This window comes from Elephantulus edwardii, unplaced genomic scaffold (assembly GCF_000299155.1).
Source record: "Elephantulus edwardii isolate Elephantulus edwardi_28Jun2011 unplaced genomic scaffold, EleEdw1.0 scaffold00033, whole genome shotgun sequence".
NCBI classification, from domain to species: domain Eukaryota; kingdom Metazoa; phylum Chordata; class Mammalia; order Macroscelidea; family Macroscelididae; genus Elephantulus; species Elephantulus edwardii.
This window is the reverse complement of record NW_006399783.1, coordinates 13,393,489-13,412,624: the sequence shown is the minus strand read 5'-3', so window position 1 is coordinate 13,412,624 and position 19,136 is coordinate 13,393,489. Positions and strand designations below refer to the sequence as shown.

Sequence of the window (19,136 nt, the reverse complement as noted above, 5' to 3'; positions counted from 1 at the left end):
TGTCATTTCCCCACCTAACTGACTTCATCTCTTTGTCAAAAATCAATTGCCCAAAAATAGATGGGCTGATTTCCAGGTTCTCAATTCTATTCCATTGATCTATGTGTCTTGTCATTGTACCAGTACCATGCTGTCTTGACTACCACGACAGTGTAGTAGGATTTTAAGTTTCACTCTTTATTTTATCCTCTTCTGCTTGTTTCCTTTGCTCTACCTCCACGCACCTTCCTTTGGCATTATGCCCCCTGGCCACCAGCTAATCCCTGCCCCAGGGCCTTTTCACCTGCTAGTCCCCCAACCAGTCCTTGGGACATGGCTGGGGCTCAGGTGGCATTTCCTGTCCCCTGTGTAACCCTCCTGTCTTGCCCCAAATAGGAGCTTGGAAGACAGGTGGGTCCTAATGGTGTGAGTCTGGGCAGTAAGAACCTTAGTTTTCTCATCTGTAAAGAGAAGACAACTACCTCTCTGAGCTGTCTGAGGAATGACGACAATAATGCATGCCTGTACAGCAATTGGGGCATTTTGGGTAAAGCATCCATGTTTTTTAGTTTCCTATTATCTTGTGGCTGAGGGGAGAGCTGAAGTAAACCAAGAGATTCCATGAGTGAAAAAGAAAATTCCAGTGTTGAATGGGGAAATGGGTAACCAGGGCCCACCCCTGGATGACTTTCTGGGTTGTAAACACAGAAATCGAAGAGGCTTGGAAGGCTCCAGCCTGTGCCAAAGGCAGGGACTTGCTGGTTCCTTCTCCAGAGGGGAGGCAGATGGGGCCGGGATGAATAACTCCAAAGGCATTCTGTGTGACACACACCCCAGAACATTTACTAGGTTATCCGGACAATGAATAATTCTAGGAATCGGGGATGGGTCTACCCTGAGTCAAATGCTGTCAGGAAGCCCCTGCAGATTCCTAACCAAGTGTGGGCCTGAGGGAAGGGGAGCAGGCTAAGCTGAGGGCTGGGCTCTGACATCAGCAGCCTCGCCCCCTCTGGTAGGAAGCTGCTCCTGTTTCTCTGAACTCTTTCAGCTCAAACATCAAATGACTCTGTTATGATTCAGAGGGGGGACAAATCCACTGGCCAAAGGAACAGTAAAGATGAGCAAATTATGCCCATTTATCTGTGGACCCATGACTCCCACCAGAACCGACCCACTATTTTCTCTTTGGCATTAACAAAGAAACATTCACCTTGGCTCTAACTTTCAGAACCCCCAGGAAACAGAAGAGCAATGATATCCCAGGCTCAGGAAGAGGAGCTGGACGGGTCAGACGTTTCTCCCCATTTCTGGTTCTTTCCTCTCAGCTGGTGTCCCACAAAGCCCAGCAAGTCCCATCAGGGGCCCTGACTTACACTTCTGTCGTTATGAATCCGGTAAGCTCCGAGAGGAAGAGGAAGAGGATGAAGAGGCAGCAGCAGACAGAGACTAGAAGAAACAGCAGAGACGTGCACAGTTAAGGGGAGGTGCACAAAAAGGGAAGGCCAGCCCCCTCCCCTTCCTTCATCTTCAGACAAAAGCTGCTTAGAGCGAGGCCCGGGGAAGACACCTCTTCATTATGAAGTGGGTCTCACTGTGAAGCCCCATCCTCAGAAAGGCAGACCATCTTTGGTACTGGTCTGCCTCTCCCGTCAGGCCGACATAAGCAGATTAACTTCTGGGTAGATGCCAAGCTTTCTTCCCCTCAGATTCTTGAAAACAGAGATCTGGTCGCCAACAAATATGTTCTGTTTAGTTGAGTAAGATGTATATATTTTTAAAATGTACATCAACAATGGACAATACAGGGAACTCACATACAAGTCCAGACTTCCTGCTTCTCTGGGACACCTGTTCCTTGTTTCCACAGAGAGCCTGAGCGTATCATTTGCCACAGGCCCCACCACTCCCTCCTGCCTCCCATGGCTGAGAAAGAAAGCCCACGCGTTTTTATCGCTACATGGTATGTCCCCTTAGATGTAGGAGAATGAGGATACTGAAGTGTGTTAAGAAGAGGATGTGTAAAGGACAGAGTTGGCCCACTTTACTCATATTTACCTGGGGATATTTAAGTTTGTGAACCCTGCACATAGAATTAAGTCTTGACTCTTTGCAGTTCAATTTGCCAGTCCCATCTCCTGCCACTCCCCCTACACCTGACTCCCTAGCCACTCCGAGCCATATGTGCCTCTTCTACTACTTTGCTCCTGAGGTTCCTAAGCCTGAACACCCTTTTTTTCCATACCCCCTCCCACGAACTTCCTCCCAGGCTGAGGCCAAAAGTCCCCTTTTGGGAAGCTTCTTCAACTCTCAAGGTCACTCCTGTCTTTGTGTTTTCACATTTTGTTGGTTATCTGAGACTGTCTCCCTGGGAGGGTAAAACCCCTTCATTCCAGCACCTGGCCTGGCACACCAGAGACAGCACTGACAGGTGTCCATGTAGAGGGAGAAATCTACTGTATGAAACCAGAGCTGAACACACCTTCCATGAGTTTATCACAAAGGAGTGTAGCAGACAAAGGCACAGGGTCTCTACCACTTAACTGCTGTCTGGCCCTGGGCAAGTTATCTAGCCTTCTGTGCCTCCGGTGTCCTCATCTGTAAAATGGCAATAGTAGTACCTTGTCCCATTGGGCTGTTAGGAAGACATAAATGACATAATGTAGGCATTGTGCTTAAAATAGTGTGTGACAAGTAATAATCACGCAAGCACTGGCTAATTATCAGGGCTGGCATCAAGGAGATGGGAAGTATGGTGCTTTGCTTGGGGGAAGTGACTTGACAAATGGGTTAACCTTTAATTTTCCTGCAAAAACAAAATAAAACTAAACCCCAAAACTTCAGCTTCTCTTTCCATCTGCTGGTCTGGTGACATTCTCAAGAGTTTCACCTAGATAGACAGAGCCATCATCACGGCTACCCAGATAATCTTTTAATTTTTAAAAACAAATGGTTAAACATGTTCTGAACAAAGAGTGACAAGAACAAGCATTTGCTGAGAGCCTACTATGGGCACTTTTGTGGGCTCACCCCCAGGAACCACACTGATGCACACTCACATCCACACACCACACTTCCAGTCAATTCTGACTTCCTAGGGTTTTCCGGGGCTGATTTGTTAGATCTCCAGGCCTTTCTTCCAATGCACCTCTGTGTGAACTTGAACTGGCTTTTCATTTAGCATGATGCATGTTAACCATCTGCTAATAAAGGTCATGGAAATGGACATTCAGAGTAAGAAAGTGACCAGCCTGGGGCTACATTGTCCTGGGGAGAAGGGAGCAAGATTGTTCTAGAGCCCTCAGAAAAGGAACCCCCAACCTTAGGTCACAAGTGTAGGGCAGAATGTCCCAAGTTCTCACTCAGTTTCCAAAACCACACCAGACATGGGGCAAGTGGGTAGGCTGGATGGGTAAGCACTAGAATTATTTCCAGTCTCCTAAATTCTGAAAAAGTTGTATGAGACAGTACCTAAGGGATTTTATTTATTTAAAATAGATGATAGATGGTTAAGATTTTTAAAAGCAAGAAGTATGAAACTGCATATTATGTGCTTCCATCAACCTGACTGCTAGTTTGCTGGCCAGAGGCTGCCATGCTCCAGCCTGTGTGTCCTCTAGAAAGCCCATGGGCATATAAGCAAAAATCTTTTTTCTTTATACAAAGAGCAGTATCATGTATACAGCTTTTTTGTTGTTGTTTTTAATGTACCACTTAATTTTTATTGTGGTAAAATATAGATCAAAATACATATTCCTGTAAAATGTGATAACAAAATATGTCTGCCACCATTTTCACATAGAGAACACAGTGTCATCTCCAACATGTATTAATATTGTATTTCTCCTTATAACAAAAATCTTTTCTGAACCTCCAGATGCCTGTCCCATCGGTTGTAAAAACTGGTCTGGATGGTCAAAGGGGGGAAAGTAACTGCAACTAACTCATGTTGCTTGTAGCATGAGAATTCATGTTAAGTGATATTGTGTATATATTGTTATGTGCCATCGAGTCACCTGAGACCCACAGCGACGCTGTGTACCACAGCTCTGAAGCCTGCCTGAGACAGTCTCACTGATCCTGTCACACCTAAAACCACTGTCCCAGTTACTGTATCCATCCATCTCATCCGGGGTCTGTCTCTCCTGTGCTGTCCCTCCACCCTTCCGAGCATGATGTCCTTCTCCAAGGACTGGTCCATCCTGGTTACATGCCCAAAGTATGTGAGATGGAGCTTCAAAATCCTAGCCTTCAAGGAGAAACTTAATTTCATCCTCTCCTAGACAGACTTATTTATTCTCTTGGTGGTCCATAATATGTTCAAGACTCTTCTTGAACCACCACAACTCAAAAAAAAATATCTATTCTGATGTACATTTGAGTTTGTGAAAGGGAAATGAGTATTGGGCACTGGCATATTCACTTGCCCATGGAACCCAAATCTGGGGTAACTCAGTGCTTGCTGCTGGTGGGTGACATGTACCGGGAGATGTGCAGAACACACCCCTGGAGAGCTCTGGATCCAAGGGATGCCATCCAAGTGCTTGAGGATCTTGCATACAAGTTACAGGTCCAGGGCCCCAGGATACCTGTTCCTGGGGCTGGGTTTGAGGAGGTGGGATGCTGTTCAAGGGTGGCTGGAAAGAAACTGTGAAGTTTGTAATGAAGGATCCTGTGTAGGTAGATGTTCATAAGGGCATGACAAGTGTTGCTTCTTCGGTATTTGCTTGGCTGTATAAAAGTAATTCAGCATAAATACTCAAATTTTTTTTAACACTAAAGATATTTGAGCATCTGTAGATACTGACGATAGCTTCTCTGTCTCACTCCAACTCTGATGTCAGTCCCATTCTACAATAGTGGCACCATGCAGCACCTGTCCTTTTGTGATAGATATTTCACTCAGCAGAATGTCCTCCAAGGTGCACATTATGAATAATATTGCATGAGTTCCTTGTTTTTCAATGCAGTGTAGTATTCCATTGTGTAAATATACCAGAACTTCTCTATCCATTTGTTGTTGATGGGCACTTAGGTTGTTTCCAACTCTTTGCTATTGTAAGTAAAACCACAATAAACTTGGATGTGCATATATCTGCGTGGGTGGCAGTTATTGTTTCTTTAGGGTATATTCCCAGTAATGGAATTGCTGGGTCAAATGATATTTCTTTTTTCTTTTTTTTTCCCACTTCTGAAACAAAGGCTGGCTTTAATGCAGTTGAGTCACACACAGTGGAAAGAAACTCATTAACAGTAAGGTTGTCCAAATCCTTCTCATTTCTCCATAGGCTAACTTTCAGTTTTGCACAGAACAAGAAATTAGTATCTTGGGGATGACAAATAAGACGTGAAATATGATGTGCACTGAAGACTTTTTGAAATATGTCATTATTTTCACAATTTAGCTTCTGACAATGGAAAATGAGTTAATTGCATAAGTGCCCGAGAGCATCCTCAATAAAACAAAACACACACACACATAAAAGAAACAAAGCAGATATAAACAAAAAGAGAGAAAATTAGTATTTTAGAAATAGACTGTTCTAAGTGCATGGATTTAGTAAAATTATATGTAGTAAACATTTAAACAGATGCTATAACAATTTTATTTTTTTTTTGCCTTATTTATGTCTGGGGTCTTTTTGCTTCTAAGTGGTCTACAGAAAAAAGAAATTGAATTCTTTGTTTAGCACAGAATTTTTTTGTCATTGTTGTTATCTTTTTATGAGCTGAGACAGACAAACCTTCAGTTAGGCTGTGCTGCCAGAATCAGCTACTAATATATACTGCTTTCAGGTCTGTTCCAACATCATTTAATCATGAGAGTTACTTTTCTTCTTTATTAAACATTAACTGCTATTTGTCACTTTCTTGTGGACTCTGCTTTTGCTTGTTTTCTAGTTCTTTTTGTTTTGTTTTATTTAAATTTATTATTAATTTCAGTAAAAATTTACAGAGGCTTTGGATTTCCATTCATTCATTGTTGCACTTTTCTCCCCTCCCAACCCTCCCCTCTAGTACAATACCCTCTTGGAAAAGTAAACGGAAAATTCTTTCATTGTTTTACAAACCCTCCCCCAGGTCCATTCCACCGTGGAGCCCTCACTCTAGACTCCTGTCATGACAAAAATACCCAATCACATATCCTTTTTAAACCGTTTTCTCCCTCATTTGTTTCAATGCAGTATACATTATTGAACCCATTTTTCTCAGTCTCTCCCCAACCCCAAGGTCAGTCCTGTTTTACAACAGTGGCACCATGCAGTATTTGTCCTTTTGTGACTGAGATATTCACTCAGCATAATGTCCTCCACAGTCACCAATTTTGAATAATACTGCATGAGTTCCTCATTTTTCAATGCAGCATAGTATTCCATTGTGGGAATATACCACAGCTTCTCTATCCTTTCATTTGTTGATGGGCACTTAGGTTGTTTCCAACTCCTTGCTATTTTGAACAAAGCCGTAATAAACATGGGTGTGCATATGTCTGCTTGGATGTCAGTTATGGTCTCTTTTGGATATATTCCCAAGTAGTGGAATTGCTGGGTCATATGGTATCTCTATTTGCAACTTTTTGAGAAAGCACCATACCGCCTTCCACAGTGGTTGCACTTTACCCTTCCTCCAACAGTGAATAAGGGTTCCAGTTTCTCCACAACCTCACTAGCATTTGTTGCTTGCTGTTCTGTTAAATTTTGCTATTCTGTCTGGGGTGAGAAGATATCTCATAGTTGTTTTGATTTGCATCTCTCTTAGAGCTAGGGATTTTGAACATTTCTTCATGTGCTTGTTGGCCGTCTGAATGTCTTTGATGAAGTGTCTGCTCATATCCTGTGCCCATTTTTCAATTAGGTTATTTACCTTTATCTTGTTGTGGTGTGGTCTATGCATTTTTATCACACTGTTTCAAGTTCCCTAGGAATACTATTTCTTCACCCATCTGCCCACTAACCTCTGCTATCCTAGTGATTTTTCCACCCTCTTCCTCTTTCTGTCCCCTTGTCCCATACTCTTCCCAACAATTGTACTTATCTTTCTCAGTCACCTTCCTATTTGTCACAGAGGTGGTATTATGTAGCAACTGTCCTTTTGTGACCGAGTTATTTCACTCAAACATGGGAGAATCATAATGGCCTTTAGACCACGCTGTGTAGTATTTTATGAGTGTGTCATTGTTTTTTAGAGCTGCATAGTATCCCACTGTGTGAATATACCAGTTTCTCTATCCATTTGTTGTTGATAGGCATTTGGGCTATTACCATTTTCTTGCTATTGTGAATAACTCTGCTATGAACAAAGGTGTTCGTATCTGTTTTCATTTCCTTGGGGTCTACATTCCTAGCAGTGAAAAAGCTTAGGTCATTGGATTCCCACTCTTGTAGGAAACTGTGTTTCCTGGCCACTCCAACCTTGCATTAAAAGGAGTCTAAGGCCTCCCTGATCTCACAACAGGAGGGATGGGTTTTCTGGAGGAACATGCAAAGCACACCCCGCAGGGTACAGGGTGCAGGGCTGCCATCCAAGTGCTTGAGGATCTTGTATATAGGTGACAGGTCCAGGGTCCCAGGAGAGCTGCCCTTACAGCTAAGCTTGAGGAGGTGAGATACTGTTCAAGGGTTGGAAAGAAGCTGTGGAGAGTTTATAGTGAAGGATCCTGTGTATAGCAACTTCATAAGGACAAGACAAGGATTTCTCCCTGGATACCTGCATGGCTGCATAAGGAGTCCAGTATACATTCTCAAGATATCTAAGCATCCGTAGATATGATGATACCTTCTCTGTATGCTCCTGTTCCTAAGACCACGTCAAATTGCTTTTGAGAGGTCTCCCATTTCTGTTTTTCATTTCCAAGTTTATCTTTGGTTCAATAGATTCCCATCCTTCTTAAAGTTTTTTTTATTATTTTTTTTTGTGTGTGTGTCTGTACCGTCAAATCAGATCTGACTGGTAGAGGAGATTATCCCTCCTTCTCCAGCAGAGCTTCTGGTGGATTCGAACTGTGCATCTCTGGGATTGCAGTGTAGTTTCTTGCCACTAGGCCACCAGAGCTCACCAGATTCCCATCCTTATAGAAAACTATGCACTTTCTGGTCACTCCAACCTTGCTTTAAGGAGTCTGAGGGATCCCTGATCTAACAGGGTGGGTCAGATTTTCTGGAGGATGTTCAGAGCACACCTCTACAGGATTCAGGGGCAGGTATGACACCCAAGTGCCTCGGAATCTTGCACATGGGTGACAGGTCAAGGGTCCAAGGACAGCTTTTCTTGGAGCTGGACTTGCTGAAGTAGGATGCTGTTCAAGGGTGAGTGGTAAGAAACTGAAGGCTTCTCTGATCTCACAGGATGGGTGAGATTTTCAGGGAGACATGCAGAGCACACTCCTGGAGGACTCAGGGTGCAGGGCTGACATCCAAGTGCTTGGGGATCTTACACATAGATAACAGATCCAGGGCTCCAGGAGAGCTGCCCTTGGAGCTGAGCTTGAGGAGGTGGGATGCTGTCCAAGTAGGTGTGGGAAGAAACTGAGGGTTCTCCTGATGTCACAGGGTGGGTCGGCTTTTCTGGGAGACGTACAGACCACACCCTCGGAGGGCTCATGGTGTTGGGTTGCCATCCAACTATTTGAGGATACTGCACATAAATTATAGCTCTGGGGTTCCACAAGGTCTGTTCCTGGGGACCAGGGAGGGCCCAAGCCAATTTGAGATGGGTTTGAGGAGGTGGGAGGCTCTTCAAGGGTGGGAGTAAAGGTGCTGTGAAGAGTTTCTAGTGAAGGATTTTGTGTAGAACATCTTCATAAGGACACGACAAGGATTCCTTCCCTGGTGTTTGCTTGGTAGCATAAGCAGCCCAGTATAAATCCTCAAGATATCTGAGCAGGTCTAGACATTGTCCACAGCTCTTCTTTATGCCCTTGTTCCTGAGGCCATCTCGAATTGCTCGAGAGTTTACCATATCTGTTCCTCTCCTCCAGGTGCAGCTCAGGTTCACTGGATTTACATTCTTGTAGGAAACACTGGATTTCCTGGTCCTTCCAGCCTGGCATCAAGTAGTCTGAGGACTTCTCTGACCCCACAGGCATGTTCTCCTCTTTTGCCTCCTTGAAACGGCTGGTACTTTCACAGTTAGGTGGCACTCTCTCCATTTTCTCAGCTTGAAGTTTTCTTTCTCTGCAGTCTTGCAAGCAACAGCCTAGGTGAGGCAGGGCAGAGGTCAGGCACTTGGGCTGAGCTCCGGGACTTCAGGTCAGTAAGAGCAAAAGAGATGTGTCTTCCTCTCTGCTGCCTCCAGTCTCTACACAGATTCCCACCTTTCCCCAGCCAAGCACTCTCCACATTAGTTCATGTGGAATGGCTGTGTGTGTATATTTTTAATGACACAGCGTTTAATTCCTAAAGTTTTCTCTGGCTTCTGAATAAATCTATTGGAGAAGTTAACTACAAATGAAATCTGCTCTGCTCCACCTCACCTGCAAATCACAGTTAATGCAAGAATCTTACCAAAAAGGCAGAATCTCCTTCACTGGGAATGAATCTTACACCTTTTCTGAACAGAATCATGTTGTGGTTGAGTGTCAAGCCAATTCCAACTCATAGTGAGGGACCCATTAGATAACAGAATCATCTGTTGTTGTGTGTGCCATTGAGTTGGAACTCACTCATAGGTGGCCCCCCAGAGGGTTTTCAGAGGCAGTAAACTGCACGGGAAGAGACTTTCCATCCTTCTCCCGAGGAGCAGCTGGTGGATTTGAACCACGTGCCTTTGGGATTGCAGTGTAGCTTCTTATCACTAGGCCACCAGAGTTCCCTACAGAATCATATTTCAGAATTACAGCCCAAGTTTCGGAATCATTTTTACCACCCCTCAAGTCCCAACAAGCCCACAGATACTAGAATGAAGAACAGGTACAAAACAAGGTGTTTGAAGGCGAGGGTGGACTTAGACTAACTCAGATCTGTTGGCTGTATTCCTCGCACCATGATTACACACATGCCTCAGTTCTAATTCAGTCCAGATCACACACCAGTGCATGGTGACAGGGAAGTCCTCCTCTGAAATCTGTTCCTTGCACAAAGCTTGGACCAAAGCCCAGACAGTCCAGCAGGTGGGAACAATTACTGAAGCGCTGGCTCAGCCAAAATGCAAGTGTCCAACAGCACTGGTCATGCTCAATCTTCTGTCCTCTCCCCATCCCCAGACCGTGAAACACTGACGAGGTCTCAGCCCCACTGTGGCCTCAGGGTCTATAGTGCCCAGTTCCGTTGTTGCTAGTGACCACCGAGTCGATTCTGACTCATGGCAACTCCACGTGTACTGACTGGAACTTGGTTCCGTGGGGTTTTCAGGGCTGCGACCCTCTGCGTAGGTCTGAACCTCCAACCTTTCGGCTAATAACTCTTAACCTTTAGCACTGCCTAGGGACTAAGAAGACACACAAAAAAGCAATGTTTTGTTGAATGAATACAAATGAATGAATGAATGAAAACCATGAAGACAGAGGAAGCAATACTTTCATCAGAAAGACTTTTAACTCCGACAGCTTAATTTTTTAAGTCCACATTTGAGCAAGATTAAGGTTCTGTGTTTTCTCAAGTGTGTCTTGGAGGAAATGCCAACAAGGGTGCTCCTTAACAAGCAAGGATGGCAAAGCTTGGTCTCACATACTTCAGACATGTTGCCAGGAGGAGCCAATCCTTAGAAAAAGATATCACGCTGTGACAGGTGGAGGGTCAGAGTAAGAGAGACAGAAGCCCAACAAGATGGACTGGCACAGGGTCTGTGATGATGAACTCGAGCATGTCAGGGATGGTGAGGATGATGCAGGAGAGCAGAAGGTTCAGATCTGTTCACAGAGATGCTATGAAGGGAGCTCTGGTGGCCCGGTGGTAAGAACCTGTGCTGTAATTTCAAAGGCACATAGTTCGAATCCACCAGCCGCTCTGCAGGAGAAGGATGGGCAATATCCTCCTGTGTGATTTACTGCTTCTGAAAACCTACTGGAGGGTCCACTGTCAATTGGCTTCAACTTGAAAATACACAACAGGGTTGCTGTAAATCAAAGTCTCCTCAATGGGACCACCACCAACGAGGTTCTCTGATCAGACTTCTCTTTTGTTGTTGTTTGTTTTAAGTTGTTTTATTTTGGCATAGTTTGTTGTACAAGAGCAAACAACTTTAAAACTTTTATTATTGATTTCTTTTCTGCAGAGTTTCTGAGTTGATTCCCATAGGCCTGTGTATTTATCATTTATAACACATTCACCTTAAATATTGTTTTAAAACACACAAGTTATAATATTTGTGAGCCAGAACTGTAGGTCAGATTCAAGTAGATTTCCTCCACTTTGAGTCTTTCCAAATTTACTATCTAGGCATTGCCTGGAAATGAAATTGTTTGAAGGCTTGTGCTAGGTTGTTCAAAGTAACAAGAGGCAAAATCTTGCAAGATTAATACCTAAAACTAACCATAAAACTTTACTCAGGAGGGTAAACTGACCTTCTATATTTTCTCAAGAGATTATTGCCAAAATAATTCAAAATAATTCTTACTATTGTCAGTCTTTGAAAGGAGAGTGTCAGTTCCTCTGAGCTGCTAATAAAATAAGTTGAGAAGTCCAATCCAAAATTTTTTAATAGAGCATTTGTAAAGATGCATATTTCTCATATAAACATAATTTAATATTTCATGCAGGGGTATGACTTTTTGCAACATATAAGAGCACACATTAAAAAATGACCAGACTTGGGATATTCGAGGCTTGGACAGCAGAAATATGACCTCAGAGATGCTGTTAGTGGAGAATACCACAGAGCAAGCATAAAGAGCCCCAAACCGGGCACCCAGGGTTGTTAGAGGTCAATGAATTTGCCCATGTTCACTCACTTAAGTGGAGAAGTGCAGTTCAAGCGGCAACCTTCGCATCTCCATGCCCTTGCCCTCTTCTATTAATAGCACTTATCTCAACATTATGAAATGGTGTTTATGTGTCGGCCCGTCCCTCCCCCAACCGTGTTCTGCAAGGACAAAGACCAAAGTGCACTCATCAACATGGTCCCAGCACTTGATGTGGGGCCTAACCCCAGTATCTGGTTAAGAAATATTTGTTCAAGTCATTACAGCTGGCTTCCTATACCTCACACTTTTCGTCTTGTTTAGGAAATATGCATTTCACATGCTGTGTTGGGCTGCAATAGGACAATGTCGTCCCCCCTGGGGGCCATTTGGCAGTGCCCTTCAAATTTTAAAACACATAGACCTTTGACTTTGCCATTCTTCTTCTGGGAAAGCTACTTTACAGAAATAACTCGTACTTGTGTAAGAGACAAACAAGTATCTGTACAAAGTCAGTTGAAAAACCAGTTGCCATAAAGTAAACTGTGTGGCCCAAAGGGTTTTGGTTTTCAGTGGCTATTTTTTTTGGATGTAGATCACCCTTCCTCTGAGGTACCGCTGGGTGAACTCGAACCTCCAGCCTTTGGTTAGCAGTAAAGATGGTTAACTGTTTGTACCACCAAGGGATTCCTAGAAATGCTCCAGAATGTCTATAAAAGCAAAAAAGTGGGACTGGGGACATGTACCCATAGGTTGCCTGTTACGTAAACCAGGGTCAGCCACAAATTGGAAGATGATACAGTGGTGAGGTAAAATGTGATGGATAAACTAAATGTGATATAATAGACAGTGAAACAGAATTCAGTCACAAAGAGAGAGTCTTGACGTGGACCACAATGTGAATGAACCCTAAAAACATGCTGGGTAAAACAAGTCAGACACAAAAGGACAAAGAGTGTAAGGACCCCCTTAAATAAAATTTTCAGAATAGGCAAAAGCATAGAAATAAAAGTTTATTAGTGAATGCCAGAGGTAGGAGGCAAGAGGAAATAGGTGTTATAGCTGAAAGATTAAGAGTTTTTTTTGAGAGGGATGAAAACCTTGGAAGTGGATAGTGGTTATGGTAGCACACTACGATGAATGTATTTAACTTCAGTAAAAGGTACACTTACAAGAGGTTGAAATGGCCAGCTTTCTGACACATGGATTCTGCCCCCGACAATAAAGGGTTTTAAAAAGGTGAAGGTGGTGGTTACTCAAGAACTGGTATGGAAGGGGGTCCAGGGTACACTGACTGAGAGAAAGCGGAGGTGAAGAAGAGTGTGCAGAGCCTCTCCTCTGTGTGTTTAAGACAATGATGGAAGCACAGTAAAGCCCAGATTTTAAAGAAAGATTCTAGAAGGTTACACATCTGACTTTTAAACATAACTGACAAGGGAGAGAATACAGACACTGAGAAGACCAAGCTGTGAACTGTTAACTGGTGGCAGGATGAGACAGGGGAAGAAGCGTCATTTGAATTTTTTGGTGGGGTTAAAAAACTAGTCAATCAAGTCAGGCTCCAACCAAGAGTAATTCCATGTACAATGGGAATGGATTATTGTGATTCACAGAGTTTTTCCTGATGGATTTTCAGAAGTAGATTGCCAGGCCTTTCTTCCTTAAGTCTAGGAGCTCGGCTGAAACATTTTCAGCATCGCAGCAACAGGCAAGCCTCCACTGAGATACACAGCCTGGAAATTGAGCGTGGGTAGGCAAGTCCTTTTCCTCCTCATGTTCCCTTTATTATTCTTTCTTGGGGATCAAAGCACAAAGTCACAAAGATTCTTGGTTCTTCATGGCTGCTGGTTCTCAGAAGATGGTAAGAAAAGGAATGCTGGCAGTATAAAGAGGTCACCCAAGTCCTTGTCCCTGCTCCGTTTTGTAAGGTAACTCAGTCACCTTACTCCTCTGACCTTATTTTTCATCTGCAGATGAGGCAAAAGTCTCCTTGTTTGTAGAATGGCTTGGTGTGCTTTTTATTATTTTTAAAATTAACTTTTTGTTGTAGGATAATAATAATAACAACACATGCAAAGATTATTCTCATAGACCTTTCAGCTCAACCACAAATCAGTTGCTACCAAGCTGACTCCAAATTCATACGGACTGTATGAGTGTGAGAGTAACACTATATTCCACAGGCATTTCCAGAGCTGAATTTTAAGGAAATTGTCAAGCCTTTCTTCCTAGGTACTCAACACATAAATTTGGTTTATTTGTTAAAACTGAGAAAATTGTCATTGGTAAGATACTATAAGCAAAGCTATAAACTTTATTCAGATGCCAACAATTTCTCTACTTAATATTCCTTTCCCAGTCTCAGATCTGCTCCAGGATTCCACCTGCATTTAGTTGTCAAGTCTCCCTCATCTCCTGTGGTCCCTGACGGCTCCTCAGTCTGTCTTGGGTTTTCAAAACCATGCCACTTCTGAGGAGTCCTGACTAAGTCTTTCCCCAACATGGGCCTGTCTGAAGCTTTCTCGGGGGCAGGCTGGGTTCTGGGTCTCTGGGAAGCTCCCACAGGGTTGAGGTACCCACACGGTAACATCACGACAAGACGCCCACACGCCTTCTCACCGGCGAGGCTGCTCTTCCTCCCTCGATTACGGTGCAGTCTTCAGGGTTCCCCACAGTCAGGTTACAAATTTTCCTTTCCTTTTCCTTTGAAAGTGAGTCATTAAATCTAGCACACACTTAATGAGGAGGAATTAACATCCAGATCCCGAAGGACACTTACTTGGAATTCTCCTTAAGGAAGATGTGTGCCTTCTCTTCCATCTGTTTATTGCACAGTACATGGCTTAAAAAAAACCCCAAAACACCCAACATTATTTTTTGGGGGGCCTTACAAAGCAATAATCTTTATTTGTTTTATTGCTCACAATCTTCCAGCTTTGGCCACCAGGACATCTCTGAGGCTGGCTCCAGTGTCCTGCTGACACGCAGCCATACCTTCTCCTTCCCTGTTTTTGGAGCACTTCCTTGCTTTCTGGTACAAGATGTTCCAGCCTCATCTTATGTTGTTTCTGTCCGGATCTCAGAATCAGCCATTTCTCTAAGGGGACCTGACTCCCTTTATTAACAACTGGTGTTTAGAACTCCAAATCTGGGTGGGGTTACTGTATTTTTCTAATGGCTAAACATAAACTTATGTAAAATGGTTCAGAATGTTGAAGGGGAAAATGTAAACCTCCTTATGTATTAATTTCTTAGGGCTACCAGAACAAAGGAACACAAAGTAGGTGGCTTCCAACAACAGGACTTTACTGTCACACTTCTAGGGGCTGGAAGTATGGCATAGTGTTGGCTGGGCGTGCTCTCTCTGAAGGCTCTAGGGAACGTACTACCCCCTGCTCACAGCTTCTGATGAACTCTGGCCATCCTTGGCTTCCCTTGGCTTGTGACTGCCTCACTCCAATCTCTCTGGCTTCAACACAGCTCCTCTTTTTTTATGTCTGTTCCCCTCTTATAAGATCACCAGTCATATGGATTTAGGACCTACCTTATTTCAGTCTGACTTCATGATAATAGATAAAATCTCAAAAGATCTTATTTCTAAATAAGGGTCACATTCACCAAAGTTAGGAATTCAATTTCTCTTCCAGCCCTAGTCCTAGTGTCCATTCTTTTTTTTTTTTTTTCCTAGTGTCCATTCTGAGTCACTGTTGGCCATTTCTTGTATAACCTTCTAGAAACATCCAGAGCCTACACTTGGCATGCTGTACTATGCTGGTTATAGTGAAGCCAGAGATTGTTGTTATGTGGTGTCTCAAGTTGCCTGCGACCCATACAGCAGCCCTGAACCCTTTCCTGTGCTGAGCCAGTCTCACTAATTCCGACATACCAACCCCAACTGCCCGAGTCACTGTATTAATCCATCTCATCTCTGGTCTTCCTCTCCTGTGCTGTCCCTACACCCTTCCTTCCGAGCACGATGTCCTTCTCTAATGACTGGTCTCTCCTAGCCATTAGCCGAAAGCATGTGAGACGGAGCTTTAAAATCCTAGCTTCCAAGGAGAGACTTGTTTTCAGGGCCTGGGAGCTCTTCCTAGAGGGAGTAGGTATGGGGTGTGGGAAAGGGTGGGCGCTGCAGAGAGAAATGTGACTACTCACTAATGGCCCCAGTGTACGTTGGCTGTGTGAGGTCCTTGGGCACCTTCCTGTAGATGTCAAACCTGTAGGGGGAAAGGAACAGGGGTGAGGTGAGCATTGAGGACGGGCTCGAGGCAGAGGGAACATGTGCTGCCTGGCATGCCGTGTAAGCCTGTAAGCCACGATTCCACGCACATCCAGCTCCTTTCACTCTTCCACGCGCCCGCCTCCACCAAGCCTTATAGGACTTGACCCATAATATTTACTGACAACATTCCACTGTCATTATCATACTTATTAATCCTACCTCCAAGGACATGGTCCACCCATAGGTTGGCACTCTTTTTTTTGGCCTCTCCCTATCAGAATGTAAGCAAGGGAACTCTGGCAGCTTAGTGGTAAGGAGTTGTCCTGCCAACTCAAAGGAACACAGTTCAAATCTCCACCAGCTGCTCCATGAGAGAAAGATGGGCAATCTTCTCCTGTGCAATTTACTGCTTCTGAAAACCCACTGGCGGGTCAGCCGTGAAACGTTTCTGGCTCGATGACACAAAACAACAGCAATGTGGGCAGAGACCTCCCAGGTTTCGTGGCCTAGCATGGCACTGGCACACAGTAGGTCCTTGTGGAATGAACTAAACTCTTGAGCCCTGTACTCTGGTGCTAAAGGAAACGGCACACTCCAGCTTTCTGGGGTTATATAACTAAACTGCATTCTTGCCTGGCGTCACTCTTCCACCCCCTCTTCCCCTTCCTGCCACCACCCCCTTTCCCTGCCTCCTCCCCCTTCCCTTCTCCATCCTGCTGGTTTCTTGGAGGTTTTCCTGAACTCTACTGTTACTAAGGTTTGATGTTAACATAAAATCCTGCTTGAAGCCTACAGTCTCCAGATCAGCTCATGCCAGCTCCGGCCTCACCTAATGGTGGCTTCTTCCCTGGGAGCATACCAGCACTTTCTTTTCTTTCACAAAGACAACACGTGCCCCCCCCCCCCCAGCAGAGTGGCTTGTGGAGTGTTGTAGAAAAAAATCTGAGGTTTACAAGTAGCTCGACTTGGGTTTAATTCTGCTTACAGGATTTAGAATGAGACTGCCCTGGGTTCAAATCTCAGCTTAGCCTTTTCCTTGCTGCATGATTTTGTGCTGACATTTCACCTTGCTGAGCATTAATTTTCTTATCTGTAAAAATGAAGCAGCTATTACTACCAGAAGGGGCACTGGCGATGCAAGTACTTGGCTGCTAATGTGAGAGCTGGCAGTCTGAACCTACCCAGTGGTCCTTTGGTGATTTGCTCCTGTAAAAATTAAACCACTGCTAAAAGTCAATTTAGACACATCGGACCCTGCACTCGGTTTCTAAGGCAGTCAATCTTTATGGGAGGAGACCCCACTTCCCCCCAGCAAAGCAGCACGTAGATTATACTCCTGACCCTTCAGTTAGCAGCCCAATATGTAAACTATCACACGACTTGGACTTCAATCTCATGAAGACTGCTGCTGAAGTTCTATTGTGTCTGAGTCAAACTTGACAAGTTTGCAACAACTTCTACTAAATGCTTCGAGGCTGCTGGAGGAGTTGTTAGCTGCTGTAAAGTCGGTCAGGTACCCTCTATAGAGCAGGACTGTTGTCATCTATCCAGAGTTTTCATAGGCTGATTTGGGAAGTAGCTCTCTAGCCCCCTGCTGGTTCACCTTAGTCTGGAAACTCCATTGATACCTATTTAGCATCACAGCATCACCCATGCTTCTAATCAATGACAGAATGATGAATGGAAGCTTTATACTGGCTGGGAATCAAACCAAGTCTCCAACAGGAAAGGCAAGAATTCTACCACAGACCCCCCACCAATCTCACTGAGAGGAGTAAGTGGAATAAATGTCTCTAAAGGACTTGACACTGAGGGCACACTGGTGCTCCTGCAGCACGCTGGCTTCCTTCCCTGTCCTTGAACCTGAACAGATGGTTCAAGTACAGTAGAGTCACGAGCAGAACACTATTAAATCCTGCACAGTGATTCCAGGCTACCTGGTAGACCTGCACTTGCTGAAGAGGTGGAAGCTCTGACCTCGGGGGGGTGGGGGGTGGGGGGGGAGGCTGTGCCTGGTTCGCTCTGGTGAGTGGGAACTGCACCCTGCTACATTGTGTGTGACGACTCAGAAAACTTGCACAAGATTCACCATTTGACTCCGTGTGTACCTTAATTACATATGAAATGAGCTCAGTTTCCTAAGTCCTCAGGGAAGAAAAAAAAAATTTTTTAAATTCTGTGGGTTGCCAAGTTCAAAGGCACCACTCTCTCTTTTGGCTGCTGTGTGCTCCACTTCCAGTCACCTGTGTGCCGGCTTCTTATGGCCTCTTTTCACTCCCTTCCTGTGAAGATGATGGAATCTTCAAATTTGAGAGCTACATTACAGGTAAGAGTGTGAATTGTGTCAGAATGCCTGGCTCAAATCTAACCCAACCAATGCTCCCTGGCATGACATATATTTACTCTCTACATGTTTCAGTTTCTCTGTCTATACAATGGGGTAAAAAGAGTAACTAACTCACAGCATGGTGCTAAGGTTAAATGTATGTAGTGTGTATATAAAGCAGAATTATGACACGAACTTAGTAAATGCTATATAAACATCTGCTGTTTATACTTCATACTTCTCATTTGGCCAACATCTATGGAGCACCTACTGTTCAGGTTTTATACTAACGGTGCAATCTCGAAGGGACATAGTTTGAATCTAACAGCTGTCCCACGGAAGAAAGATGGACAATCTCATCCTGTGCGATTAATTGCCTCTGAAAACCTGCCAGAGCGTCAGCTAAGGGTCAGGTCCAACCTGATGGTGCAAAACAACAAAAGTGCAAGCAGAGTACTCGCTGGCGGCAAAGATGATAAAGGTTCGTCTCACATATGTCGGGCCCATGGCTAGGAGAGGTTACTCCTAAGAGAGAGACACCAAGGACATCCTGCTTGGAAAGGTAGAGGGTCGGTGAAGGAGAGGGAGACTCTCAACTGACTGACACGGTGACTGCTGCAACGGGCTCTTGTGTGCCAGGAAGTGTGAGGATGGCTCAAGATAGGACAGGGTTCAGATCTGTTGTTCACAGGGTTGTTATGGGTAGTACTCAATTCGATGGCACTTAACAACAACTATATATTTTCTGGTGCAAATAATAATAAATAACATTTTAA

At 44.2% G+C, this 19,136-nt stretch overlaps 1 protein-coding gene across 1 annotated transcript in view; it reads right to left on the bottom strand.

Annotated features, from left to right (window-relative positions):
- ERGIC1 (endoplasmic reticulum-golgi intermediate compartment (ERGIC) 1) overlaps positions 1–19,136 on the bottom strand; it is a 153,947-nt gene that overhangs the window by 57,841 nt on the left and 76,970 nt on the right. Inside the window, exons 2-3 of the mRNA XM_006884427.1 lie at positions 15,968–16,029; positions 1,353–1,425 (exon numbers count right to left, since the gene is read on the bottom strand). Coding sequence (XP_006884489.1) covers positions 1,353–1,425; positions 15,968–16,029 — 135 coding nt within the window. The remainder of the gene's footprint in view (positions 1–1,352; positions 1,426–15,967; positions 16,030–19,136) is intronic.